This window comes from Syngnathoides biaculeatus, chromosome 7, assembly GCF_019802595.1.
Source record: "Syngnathoides biaculeatus isolate LvHL_M chromosome 7, ASM1980259v1, whole genome shotgun sequence".
NCBI lineage: Eukaryota > Metazoa > Chordata > Actinopteri > Syngnathiformes > Syngnathidae > Syngnathoides > Syngnathoides biaculeatus.
In genome coordinates this window covers 25,595,325-25,609,761 of record NC_084646.1, presented here as the reverse complement: position 1 = coordinate 25,609,761, position 14,437 = coordinate 25,595,325, and the positions used below count along the sequence as shown (strand labels likewise).

Genomic DNA, 14,437 nt, shown 5'->3' with positions numbered 1-14,437 from the left:
CGGTGACATGTTCTGCCCAGTAAGAAAACCCACGCAGGCAGCGGGAGAACATGGAAACTCGACAATTCTACACACACAAAACTCCACAAAAAAAAAAAAAAAAAAAACACAAAATCAAACCGAGGTCCTCAGAACTGTAAGGCCAATGCTTTACCAGCTGAGGTACCGTACTGCTGCTGTGGAGGCAGTATTAACTTCCACCAAGCCAAAGATCGTTTATCATTTGGACCCTGGCCACACTGTTGGCTAAAACAACCTTTCCCTCAATGTAAGGCTTACTTTTCACCGATGGGTTTTACCATCCTTCATGGTAAGGCTCACCAAAACAGGAATGTACTTCAGTGGACATTTGCCTGCGTGTGACTTTCGATTTAATTACACTTTATTAAACAATTTGTTTCGTTACATTTTTCAAATCATGTTAGAATATTTTCATTTTACAATAATTGTCTTTGTTAAAAATGTGCAACAAAAAGTCCAGTTTTACAGGAGGTGGGAAGGGATTCATGTGATTCCAACTGATTTGATATTCAAGTAAACTGATTTACCAGCTTGATCACAGAATTGATTAAATTGTAAATGTATTCATGAACTTTGATTTGTGTACTCAGGTACAGCCATTCTGGGAAAAAGCCCTGTTACCACAAAGTCGGAAACAACAAAAAAAAGTTTCATGAACGTGTTGGTAAGATTTGAGAAATAAAATGTCATATCAACAAATCCATGTAAAATCTTGGTTGATTTGGAGATGGGCTGCAAACACTTTTGTCCAGTTAGCATAAATGTCCAAAGAGAATCTTGTCTTTTTGATTCCTGGAAGAAGTGGAAAACATCTGCTTGAATCATTGCTATCCTGAGATGATATCTGACGTTAAAGCCGGAGAGGGGGAGCAAGGGAGAAGATTGATCTAATTCAAGCAGAACCCTCATGCACAAATAAAAAGTTTCACCTTATGTTTGTCAGCATAAAAAAATAAGGGATCTTTGTAACCGCTTTGTTTACGGCGCTTGGCAGACTTTACTTGGAGTTTCCATGTCCCTTTGACCGCCAGTACTTTACTCCCTATAATTCTACTGGTTAGTATTGTGTTAAAGACACCTCCTTCTCCCAGTATCTTCTCGGAGTTTCTATACAGTCCACCTTTATTCTATGAACCGGGGGAGGCTGCAATCATTTGGAACAGGGAAGTCGGGTGCGTAGGTGGAGTGGGATGGGGAGCTCAGGGATCCACAGAGCTCGGTTTGTTTTAAACTGATGTGTTCATCTGGAGCTGGAACAGTGGAAGTGGGTCAAAGCCAGTTTGACTGAGAAAATATGGTCATATGTGGTGCTCTGTTTAGACATGATTACATGATAAGGTGCAGAGACCTACAATGTATGCAAACAAATATGACAACTGATAAGCAGTTTATCACAAATAGAGTCAGGTAACGATTCATCCTTTTCTGATTCACAACTACATGGAAATTCAATTCAGTGAAGTGGAAAAATGTTTTTTTAGATTCAAAAACCAGAGTTTCAGATATCTATTATGCAAGCACAGAACGTGGTTTGTGAGCCCTAATGGCTTGAATCACACAAATGGTGGAAAAGTATTTAGTTAAATGAAGAGATGCAAGACTACATTCAGAGCACTAAGCAAGGTGCCCCCAAGCAAGAGTCAGAACTGCCAAACTGCTAAAGGTCCAAAATACCCGGTTTCTCTTGCCTACCTACACAACTGACAAAAGCTTTTGAATGCTCTTGTTTAACTGCTCTGTGTTTGAGTACTTCATGCACAACTCACTTTTCACAGCAGCTGTTAGATCCATGAACGGCCCAAGAAATACCCATCCATTCAGTTTCTATACTACTTAGCCTTCTCAGGGTCACGAAAGCTGGTCGCCAGTCACAGGACACATAAACAAAAGAAACAGACAACTTTTTCCACAAGCAATCATATCGCCGCAGAGTGAGAATTGAACCCAAACTGCCTGCATGAAGGTTAGTCCTTTATACCTCAGCATTAAAACACTCCTCTTCATCATGCATTTCATATTTATACATGCTGAGACCAGGACGACACCCAATAGTTGCTCAATCAACATTAACATTGCAAAGGCTTCAAAACTATTTTTTTCAGCGGAAACTGGGCAGTAAGCTTTGTGTGTCATAGTGGGAGCTTGCAACATAGATAAGGAGAGGCTTGAAGAGTTGCTGAAAGCCATCCTTCTGCTCTGATTTTTTCCATTCAACATTTTACGAGTTAAGTATGTGTCGGGGGAAAATACATTCAAGGTCAGGATGGATGACCAAATTCACACGTATGGCTATTTTATAACAATCAAAAGAAAATGTGTTTTTGTGTATTGAAAACACAAATCAATATTTAAGGATATGGAGTGCTTTTTTTCTTAGAAAACCCGTGCAAACACAGGGAAAATGTTAAAGTACAAATATATATATATATATATATATATATATATATATATATATTATATATATATATATATATAAACTGGCGGCACGGTGGCTCAGCTGGTAAAGCTTCCTGCATGGGTTTTCTCCAGGCACTATGGTTTCCTCCCACATCCCAAAAACATGCAACATTAATTGGACACTCTAAATTGCCCCTAGGTGTGATTGTGATGGCATTTAAACCAATAGTTCCTTATATAAATAGTGCTTTTTGCCTTAGTGGACAACAGTTAAAGTAGACTGAAGGCATGAGTGCGCACATGCCAACATTCTGCACGTGATGTCACAGGGCAGAACTCGGTGAAATCCAACACCAGCAGCTGGTAGGTAGTAGTTGTACCGGGCTGAATGCTGTCGCATCAGTGCAAGTCAAGGCACATAGCGCAAACCACTGCCTGGAGGTAAAGACGCAGCGCGCAACCCGCCGGCGAAGAAGCTTCTCCAAGGCGTCCGATGATCTGTGAATGCAAGGGCAACCCCATCGACAATCGTACCTGTTTGTGCGTGTGCGTGAACAAGCACTGTGAGTCCCTACTTTGGATCAAGAAGCAACCCGGGTCAGTGCGCGCCGCAAGAGCGCAAAAGAGAGCCGGCGAGAGCCAAGAGCTCTCTCCTGTGGACTATCTATCACACGATGAGGAATCTGTGAACTGGCAGTAACACAACTCCTGCGGCCACTTGAAGCTTCCCTTGGCTGCTTCCAAAGTCTTTGCCCATGAGCAGGTATCCTTTCGAATGTGATTCCGTTTTCACCCAGAATTCTGCTGGCTGGACAAATGCATACAAATGCATTTAGGAGCTCATCGGACAAGGAGTGGACACGTTTCCGCGGCAGCAACGTAAGTGCTCGTTTGTCGCAGATGTCCTATTGTGTGCGTTTGAAAGAGTTTATGGTTCGTGCTTGTGGGATTGGAAGCATTGTTCTGCTCGTTGGCGTCTTTCCCTGAAGGGCTGCCAATTGACTCAACATCTTGTTCAACTGCATGCAACTACGAGACTCCGCCAGTTCAACACTACGACGGGCGCAACCATTCATTCGTTTGACGCGAACATAAAGATATTATATTGCTTTATTTGCAGCTGTTGCTTTACTCTACAACAATGCGGTATCAGTGCTTCCTTAACGTTGGTGCATGTGTGGGTATTGCGAAAGTATTAGAAACATGCACCAAGATGATATGTGGCCTCCGGGTCAACAATGCTTTGAAGAAAAAGTGATTATTCAGCATGCCAGTTACAGGCGATTTACAAGAAGAGATGTAAGAAGAGCTGTACTGTAATAATCTGTCCTTCATCAATCATCCCAGAAGTGACATCTCTTGCAGTCCAGAATAGATAGATCACCCTTTTCATTTTTCACAGAAAGTGTTCCTTGTAATGTCGGGAACTACATTGTTTTTGGATTCCAAATAAGCAGTGCCCTGTTAGATATTCTCTGCAGATGGTAGCAAAAGTCTCTCTGCTCTCCCAGAAACCTCTTGAAATTAAAGTTGACTTGAAATGATTGGTCTTGTTTTTCCTTCTTCTGAGTGAAAGTGAGAAGTGAGTTGCCTGAGCAGCCTTCTTTGAATTCAATAAGTTTAATGGGTATGCATCAGTGGTTTACTGACTCCTGAGGTCCAGACAATCAGCTACTGTTGTGGGTATTGCTGCTACTTTGCTGTCGGTGGCACAACAGAGCTAGCAGAAACACTTTTAAATTGAGTTCATTTTAGTATAGCTGAAGATCAGATGCATTATTATTGTATGGCCTTGTTTGACATTCCAGCAGAGTTAAAATGTGTTCAATTTTGGTAGGTTTGAAGCTCAGCCTCTAAGTACTTGGGTTTTGCACTGAAGGTAGAAGGTTCAAGTCTGCCATGAAGAAAAATAATTATTGGTTGTTGGAGAGAGGCCAGTTCCTTGGCACTGCTGAAGTGCCTATGAACTGGTTATGAATTGCACTCACTCAGATATCCTCAAAGTTGAAATTAAGTCTTCATTTGAGACAATTAATGGATTATGTCTTTTTTTAAACTAGTCTTCATGACCAAAGGATCAAGAATTTTACACACATTGGTTTGTATTGCTCAAATCAGCCTGTTTCGAGGGGGTGAGCCTGACACAACAAAGGGAGTCATTAGTCACCCTCCCTTCTATACTGCTAGTCCAATTGTGAGGATGGATTTTGTTACCATGGTGATGATGGGCATAGTTTTGGGTGGCTGAGCCCAAAGTTTAAAAACCCCCTGTGGACTGTGAAGGCCATCCGAGGCCCCACAAATAAAGTATGGATTGTACTTTATTTTCGCTGTGGAGTCAACACTTCATCACCAAGATGCCAAATTACACTTGTACATTACTGTGTAGATCTGTGTATCTAGTGTGTGTGTGGTGGGCACATGGAGAAGTACCCTGTACCACCACCACACCTCCACGTACTTGACAACATCATCAAGCAATCACATATGTGGTGCTATTGTGCTTTTTATGCAAATCTGTGCATCCATCAAAACCTGGCAGCTCTGGTTCCATTTTGGCTTGAAAGTGGAGGGTATTCGCACCTTTGCATCTTGTAATTGCACTTTAGGATGATAGGAGGCACTCCAGAGACCCAACTTCTTGTATGCATGCAATTTAAAACTAACATTTCCAAAACATGTTCCTTTTAAGTCCTTTTTGTTCATTTGTAAATTTCATGTTTCATTCAGCAGTACAGCAGTGTCCCTTTCTGAGTCTTACAAGTAGTGCTCTGAATAATACAAAATTATAATCCCTTATTTCAAAATACTGGATAGGGTTTTATCACAATGACACAACTACAACTCTGAGTATGTCTGTCAAGTAGACTATTATGAAGTGTGCATTACGGATCTCACTCATTTTTCCATGGAGACATATTTGTGTACAGTTCTTAGTCACCATCTGTTAACACTGAAACTGTGTTGAAAAGAAGAGCCCTTAGTGAAAAATGACTTGAGCTTTAAACAAAAATATCCAGGCAAAATGGCACTGAGATGCATTTAATGCACTTTTAATATGGAAATAAACACACTACTGATCCAGCGTTGCACAACATATCATGCACTGAAAGATCTCAACGTGCACCATTTCTTGCTGCCTTTACTAACTTTTTGCACACTAGTGGCCGTAGAGATGCTCGTGTATTTCTGTGAGTTTTTCTGTATTTATGGCTTTTAACATCTGGAAATCCTCCTAGAAGAGGAAAAGGGTAAACCAATAAAGACCACTGTAAGTTTACTCACAGCCCTTTGTCTGCTTGCTGTCTTGTGGACTAAGTCAATCTTTACTTTGGTCTGCCCTGACCTCTTGACTCCAAAAACTAGTATCGAGAGAGTGCCTTACACTCACCACATTGGCTCAAGAATTAAATACTGTACTGAAAGTGAAATACATGACATTAAATAACTAGTATAATGTTTAATGTAATAGTTGGTGAGGTATAGTTTTGAAATCAGCTCTGTGAAGTATAATAAATGTTGGCAGTAGAGGATAAAAAAAAAAAAATTGAAATTTTGATTATTCGTGCTTCAACAATATCAAGTCTGAAACACAATTTCATAAAACCTCTTCAAATACAGAAAAGACCTATTCCACACTAATTGGAGTTTTATGCTCTGTTATTATTGTCATAGTACAGTACTTCATTTCTGTGAACTATGGTTGTATCGTGACCCTGGGTGTACATAAATGAATCCTAATAATTATCATTATGAAGTCATTTGGTTCGACATTCAGGTGTTATTGTGATAACATAGAAAACGACTACATATTGGTTACAGATTATATACTCATTTTTAATAGGGATTGTGAAGCTAACCATACAGAACATCATACACACACCACAAGCTTTAATGATTTAATGGTCTTTTTAATTTTTTGTTGCAATTTACAGAGAGACATTCCGAGTAAATATACCCTTTTCCTGACCAAATTCCTTTCCTATGACACTGCTATCACCCAAATTTATATTTAAGTCAGAACACGCATAGGAGTTGTTACTGGCATAAATCCAGCAATGTGCTGAGTGTAACTCTGTGAGCAGGTAGGCTAGACGTGGTTTTATTAAATTCTTTGACCGGCATACATCAGCACATTTAAAAGTGGTACATCAGCATTGGTGTGGGTGCGTTCAGTCGACTTCAATCTTGTCCAGTGGAAGCAACTCTTATCATTCCCTTTAAATGCGACATAACATCTTACATGGCAACGTACATAGCTATATGTGGAAGAGGGTACAGCGATTCATGCATGACTGGGCATTGAACATTACCCCCATCACCTTGGTAGCTTTATTACACACCGAAGCAGCTGTTGAAAAGTGCTAGTGGTAATATGTGGCGTGGACATCATGTATCTATATTCACTCCAACCATTGTGTGTACCTCACCCACACATATTTTAAACTGTTTAGAGTTGTTTGGATAAATTAATAACTTTTCATACTTTGTTGTCACTAATGCTGTGATTAGCGGTAAGCCAAGTAAGACTTGTAGACATACTGTATGCAGTACTATGAATGTATAGGGTTAGGGTTAGCTCCAGCGAACCTAACTAACCCACCTTACAAATTATAAGAGTAAATTTAAGAAATACATGTACTTTTCTGTGTTGTCATTGTAAAGAGAACTTTACTTTGATCATTTGAGCACTGTACCTCTCTGTCCTTTCCCGGGGTAAATGAAAAACTGTTGAGGATCCAAGCTATTTTTCAGGGGTGAAAGACATTACTGTGAGTGCGTAAGGATTCAGTCGATTGGGTAGTTCTAAATTGTGATTATTTAAAGTCTTGGCATGACACCCGCTCCCCACATAGTGGTATTTCCCTCAGTCAACAGAACTGTGTTTGGGGAGCATTGTCTTACTTTCATTGCAAAGACTGAGAAGCATGTCACTTACTTTTAATAAAGACCTGCTGCCATGAATTGTTCTCTTTGTTTTCAAATGACAGGACCAGACTATCATTTTTATCTTCCAGTGTTTTTTTCTTGTCACCCTGAAACTGAACATTTGCCAGCATGGTGTTTGATTGTCTGGATATATTCGCCACCTATGTCATTGTAGATGTGCTTGATCAGGTGGGGATTGGGGTGGGGGTGTGCGGGTGGGGGGGAAGATTCCTTAAATAGCTGTAGAAGGGATGACAGAAAAAAAACTGTCTGACTTAGCATTACCTCTTGACAGCCCAAAAGGGAATGTTGAAGTTATATTTAGCTTTTTGTTCCCATTTGAAATCTGTTTTTAATAACTGACAAGTTTAGAGCTAAGAGAAATGTCCTTTTTTATTCCCCTTTCGGCAGATGAATTATTGTAATAGCACATATTGTTGTCTCATGTTGCGTTTTCATACTTGGAGATTAAGTGACTGTGTTTCTGGACATGGAGACCAGACTACATTCTTGATAGCGAACAGGTTATACTGTGTTTTTGCAATTACATATGCATTTCCATTCATACTCAATACTTTGTCTCGCTTCATCCCGATATGCTTGTGCTTCTCTTTCCATTGCTTAAGTGTGGGAAAACAAACATTCCTGCCTTTCTGAGGCTCTCTTCCAAACAAGGCCACACAAACTCTTGTATTTTCAGAGTTGCTTCACTGAGACAGTGAAAGTGAGACGTTTATAAAGCAGCACCTGCTGTTTGCCACTATCACACTCAAATAACAGGATAGTGGAAGCTAAAAAAGCAGACTGTGAGTGACGGGACATTCTGATTCTGATTCTTATAGGGACAGTGTAAAACAAGCTCATTTTTTGCCCCACAGTCATTCTCCCAGAAGTTATCAGGAGACATTGTTGTGCCAGCAGCTTCCATGGTGGAGTTGCCTGCAAGCATGATCGATTTAGTCTGAATGTTCAGAGGATGGTAAAGCCTGCAAGCCCCTTTTTTGGGATGCCTCATGGGGCTGGTAAACCATTTGGATCCCTTGGTGTGGGAGCTGTCCCATCCATTGGGCCGCGCTAGGTGGATTCCTGGGCCCGACCCCACCTCTTGATTGGGGGAGGTGGGCTCCTCGGCCCCCGTAATACAGGCACAGCAATTATAGCACACTTCAGATGGTTATTGTTAATGTGAAATAGTGTCACTTCACTTGCATTTGTCAGCAGACACACACCTCGGACTTATTCGGGTGTTGGGCCATTCACTCATTGCAACAAAACAAATTTAACTTGGAATTTCTTGGGTATCCCCTCTCATACACTGTGGTCCTACAGATGTTTATAATTTGCGTAGCCACTCCTACCACATTTGAGTTTTACACCCTGGCCCACAACTCCTGTCCTGCATGGTTCCACTCCCATTCAGGTCCAGTCCTATCTTATATTGTCTTGTCCTTTCCATACAGGGTGCAGCACATAGCCCGTACAGCTTTCAAATCCTATATGTCATTTTACTTATATAAGCTTTACGTTCTTCATCTTGTTTTCAGCTTGGGCTTTATCTTTTGTTGTTTTCTTTTCCTATATTACTTAGTTTCCTTTTCACACTTGTTTTTTTTCAGTTACTCCCCTTTAAAAACTTTGTTGTGTTCGACGGAATGACAAATTCTTAATAAATATCCATCAGAATACAAAGAAAACACAGTGGGGTCTTAAAAAGTCCAATGCATTGTGACACAGTAAAACTGTTCCAGGGATACAGATCTGCTCGATCTAACAGCCTCACAGGACAAAAGGAAAGAAAGAAACAGACTGTCACAACCCATCAAGACGGAGGTAGGACCCAAATGCACGAGTTGGAAGACGCAGAGGTAATTCGGGAAAAACGTTTATTATTCCAAGGTCGGGGATCGGGCAGGCAGTCAGGTGCAGCAGCGGTAGTTAGGACGTCGGGCGTGGAGGGCAGTCCGCAGGCAGGCAGGAGTCGGTAGGCGGAAGATAGATTAAGGAAGGCAGCAGTGTCAAAGGAGTCAGGCTTACGGAGTCGTTCAGAGAACAGGCGTAGGTCGGTACACACGGGAATACGATCAGAGATACGGGAGTGCTAGAACATGGCATGAGTTGCACCGATCTGGCGCCGGACCAGTCGTCCCCATGGTCCTATATACACCGGGGCCGATCAGCCAGCATGAGGCGCAGGTCTGCGCCTCCCAACCAGCGTTGCATCCCACACAGCCAGGGCTGGACCGGCAGGACCATGACACAGACAAACAAAACAAAAGTTTCAATGTGTTCAGCTAGTGTGCTCCTCTTTGTAGTTTACAATGGAAGACAAATTAACAATTTGCTCATGCATTACACAGAGACACCTTTGACACTGCATTTGGCCTATTCTGATTAAGTACACGACACTTGAGGGGTTAAGGGGTAAATTGAGGACGAAGAAGGAGAATTGGCCCTTACTGGAGCCCTTGGTGCAGCTGCTTAACAATGGAGTGACATCTACAGGGGGAGAGTGATTCGATAAAAACACTATTGTCATTTGTATTGTGGCTTGCAAAATGAATCCTGTCATTTGCAAATGCAGAAATGTCTCAAACACTTCTTTCTGGCTGAATAACTACTATTTGGTCTGATATGTCTTCAACCACAAAGAAGTCCAAATGTGATTTGTTTAACCTTCATAAATTACTACAGTTAACGTGATCTGGATTTTTGGGGGCGATTACTGATCCAATCACAAGATGGAGCAATGTGTCTACTTAAATTACTTGTTAATTTACTGTATATATGAGGGGCGTTCATTAAAGATTTCCCCTGACCGACTTTCGGTTAAGGTAGGAAGTTGAAATTGTACACGGACATTACCTTACACACAGGTCACATGGTAATTTGCAGCTCTGATCCATAATTCGTTTCTCATTTTCAGGTGCTGAAGTAAAGTAAGGTAGAGTGATGGAGCAAGTTGAGTACAGAGCAGTCATCAGGTTCCTGTATTTGAAAGGTCGCACTCCGATGGAGGCATTTGATGAGATGAAAGAAGTTTATGGGGAGGATGCCCCATCATATGACGTTGTCAAACACTGGCATCGTCAGTTCAAGTGTGGACTTCCATCCATGAAGTCATTTTTAAAAGGAAAGCGATTCAAAAACGATGAAAGCCTCATTTCTGAAGTCAAGGCATGGCTTCAGGCACAATCTGCTGAGTTCTACAGAAGAGGTCTCCAAAACTGCATAAAGTGATGGGAGAAGTGTGTCTCCCTTGCAGGAGTCTATGTAGAGAAATACTCATATTTGTACCAAGATTCAATTCTCTCGGCTCATTGGAAGTAGGTCAGGGGAAATCTTTCATGAACGCCCCTCGTACTTACGTTATGTATGCTGTCTTCAAACATTCGGGTCATATATTTTAATCAGTCAGCTCAAGCCAACATTAGAACATGACAGAAATATCCATCCATCCATCCATTTTATGAGCCTCACAAGGGTTCTGGGAGTGCTGGAGCCTATCCTACAGTGAAGAAAATAAGTATTTGAACACCCTGCTATATTGCAAGTTCTTCCACTTAGAAATCATGGATGGGTCTGAAATTTTCATCATAGATGCATGTCTACTGTGAGAGAGATAAGAAAAATTCAGAAATTACAATGTATGATTTTTTTAAACGATTTATTTGCGTGATACAGCTGCAAATAAGTATTTGAACACCTGTCTATCAGGTAGAATTCTGACCCTCGAAGACCTGTTAGTCCACCTTTAAAAATCCACCTCCGTTCCATGTGTCCTGTATATTATCATGAATCAGTTGCACCTATGTGAGGTCGTTAGAAGACACCTGTCCACCCCATACAATCAGTAAGACTCAAACTTGTAACATGGCCAAGACCAAAGAGCTGTCCAAAGACACCAGAGACAAAATTGTACAACACACGGCTGGAAAGGGCTACGGTGAAATTGCCAAGCAGCTTGGTGAAAAAAAGCTGTTGGAGCAATCATTAGAAAATGGAAGAAGCTAAACATGACGGTTAATCTCAATGGGAGTGGAGCACATACAACTCTATCTCTATTTATGATATCTTATCAAGATATCACCTTGCCGCTTGAAATTAAATCATACAAGAAAAAATTGGGACCCCAAATGTTAATAGTTGGTGATGGAGCTGTCACGGTTGGGTTAGGGTTAGGAGTTAGGAGAGAAACACTTTTGCAGTGAGAAGAGCACCAACATACTGTTTTACAAATGACACTGTGTGATATCTCTCAAAAAATCCTGGAGATCACTGATCAGCACCCAACTGTGAAATCTGTCACTATACACACAGAGGCCATGGATGTTCACAAGAAGAAATCAGAGGTACTGATGGGAGATTTCATTTATCTCCTAACAAAAGTGCAATGTTTGGATGCTGAGGTTTTTATAAGTGGACCTCTCCCACTTGTATGATTTGGAGATAAACGTCTCTTAAGGCTCCACCAATTGAATGTATTAAATATTTAATTTTCTCGAATTATATATACTTTACTCAGTCAAAACTGTGTATTTCAAGCTTTCGAGCTTTTATCCATGCTTTTAGTGTGCAGTATTATTGTATTTCACTGCATTTTTTTTCTCTCATTGTAATGAAGACTGTAAATTGTGCACCTACAGTGTCAGAGCTGTAGGGTGTTGGTCTCAGTTCTGAGGACCGTGGTTCAAATCCTGGCCCCTCCTATGTGGAGTTTTCATGTTCTCCCCATGACTGCATGGGTTTTCTCCATGCACTTCGTGCTCCTGGCATGGCATATTCAGTCTCCAGATCGCAAACCCATTGAAAATCTTTCAAGGCAGTTGAAAGTCTGTGTTACCCTCTCTTAAGTAAGAGAATTTGCCCAACTGGTGCCTGACCAAATACTCTTTTGCCCCACTGTGTGTATGTACAGTATGTATGACTTAACCCAAGTGATAACTTGACACATCTTGCTTAAATTTAGCCACTGTAACGGGAGATGTTTCGAAACTTGAAGATTATGATTGAGGCTTGGAATTGGAATTGGCCCATACTCATCACTTGCACGCGACTTATTCTATTCTCTGTAAAATAAACAAATAAATAAATAAATAAATACCAAAATTAAAAAAGGAAGATTTTAGACACTGCCAATAGACTCCCATTATCACTGTAAAAATAAATACAGTATAATAACTTTGAGTTTCCATGTCTGCTTTAGGTGGAACTTTCTTCTGCTCCTGTCAGTATGTTCCGCAGCACTCTCTGGAGAAGAAGACTACCTAGCTCAAGGTATGTAGCATTTGAAATCATCTAAAAATCCATTTTCAATGAACACAGAATACAACTCCAGAATGATATTATGATGGAACACCTAAAACTGACATGATTTACTCACACTGTAACAATCTCAGTGGCAAAGACCAAGGGATCATTTTCCTCTGTTCCTCCCTCAACGTGTCTGCTCTTGCACTCAGTGCCTCAGAATGCACATAAAAGCCACGTAAATAACCTCTCTCTGAATGCTGCCTCTAAGCTCACCCATCTTTTCTCCTTTCAGTGCCCTTTGCAGAGCTGTCCTCTGTTTTTCAAGTCTAAATAGGTTTCAACACAATCTTAATGTTTAGTTACATATGAACTTAAGTCCTCTGGGAAAGTAATACAATCAGTCAACAGAGATGTAGTAGAAATACTGTCTAGAGTAGATGTTAGCCTCATCTGGTCACATGTTCAGGATGGGAACACCCTTATTTCGATGATGAGAGGAAGCATGTAAAGCAGCGTGTTGTTCAGAAGGGAGTGTTAACATTTTCTCTGATAATCATATGAGCCAAGAAAATATGTCCATTAAAGCCTAGTTTGACACAAACTCTTTTGGATGTGATCCACGCTCATTTTAGTGTGAACACGTTTTGAAACATTCTTTGATAAAGAAATAATACTTCCAGTGTAAAAAAAAAAGAATACCAGAAAAACCAGAAGACAACCAAATTCAATCGAACTTCCCAAGAGGGGACTAGAAGCCAATGTTGTTGGCAGGCTTTTAACCTACATAAGAGACCCCATTGGCTTTCAAGTTCATCACATTAACAGTTCCAACACCCATTTAAACTTAACCCTTTAATGCCAACATTTGTGTCAATAAGAGGACGAGGTCAACCAAAGTGACCAAGAGTACTTTTGCAAAAAGTATGGCAATGTCATCCGTCTTTTTAACTAACCGTTAAGGAAGGTTGTTGGGTTTTGGTAATGTCTGACAACTTGCATATCCTTGTAAAAAGCTCAACTTCAAGAATGGTCACTGAAATATCAGTAGCTGAGTCCACTCAATTTTTCAAAAGCCCTCGTAAGGAGTGGGATTTTAACCCACGCCTCAATACGGAGCACAGAAGACCCAATTCACTGAGGAAGGAGCTAAAACTTGAGTCTGCACCTTAGACCATTCGGCCATTCTGATTCATGAAAGCCTAAATTTCCAAAGTGTGGTATCTGAAAACCTCCAGAAGCCAGGAATTGATTTTTCCAAAAGAGAACTTGAAGGCAAACAATGTTCCCAGTATTTACATTGATACAAGGAGATCCTGTGGATTTCAAGTTCATCTCATTAACAACTCTGACACAAACTTAAACTTAACCTTTATATGCCAGCATATGTTTCAGTAAGAGTGCTAGCTCAACCAATGCGGAGTTCTGCAAAGGCATCACAATGTCAGCCGTCTTTTAACCCATTCATGGGCAGGGCGGCAATTTTTTGCCTTATTGAGATAAAAGTGTCCTAACAGGCCACAATTAAGGAAATAACACTTCTTTTTCATTTAACGCATAAAACAAAGGGCAAAAATGAAAAAAAAAAGTTTGTCAATAACAGCGCGAGCTCAACCAAATCAGAGATAGAGGAGTTCTGCAAAGGCATCACAATGTCAGCAGTCTTTTTAACTAAGCTTGGAGAGTTGTTTTTTAATAGGGGAATTCCGGTGCTTGACATGAACAATGTATCCAATGAATCTTGTAATATGTATTATATTTTGACAATTTGATGTTAAATCCTCTCTCATTTAATAGTGTTTTGAGAAGATTTTATTGACAATTACGAATTTTCAGGGGCGCT

General features: G+C 40.6%; 1 protein-coding gene across 2 annotated transcripts in view; it reads left to right on the top strand.

The window, feature by feature from the left end:
* The first annotated feature begins 2,812 nt into the window (after positions 1–2,812).
* Positions 2,813–14,437, top strand: part of LOC133503855 (collagen alpha-1(XXIV) chain) — a 145,335-nt gene continuing 133,710 nt past the window's right edge. For both annotated transcript variants that reach the window (XM_061825822.1, XM_061825821.1), the window contains exons 1-2: positions 2,813–3,297; positions 12,551–12,621. In XM_061825822.1, the coding sequence (XP_061681806.1) occupies positions 3,245–3,297; positions 12,551–12,621 (124 nt within the window). In that variant the 5' untranslated portion in view covers positions 2,813–3,244. The remainder of the gene's footprint in view (positions 3,298–12,550; positions 12,622–14,437) is intronic.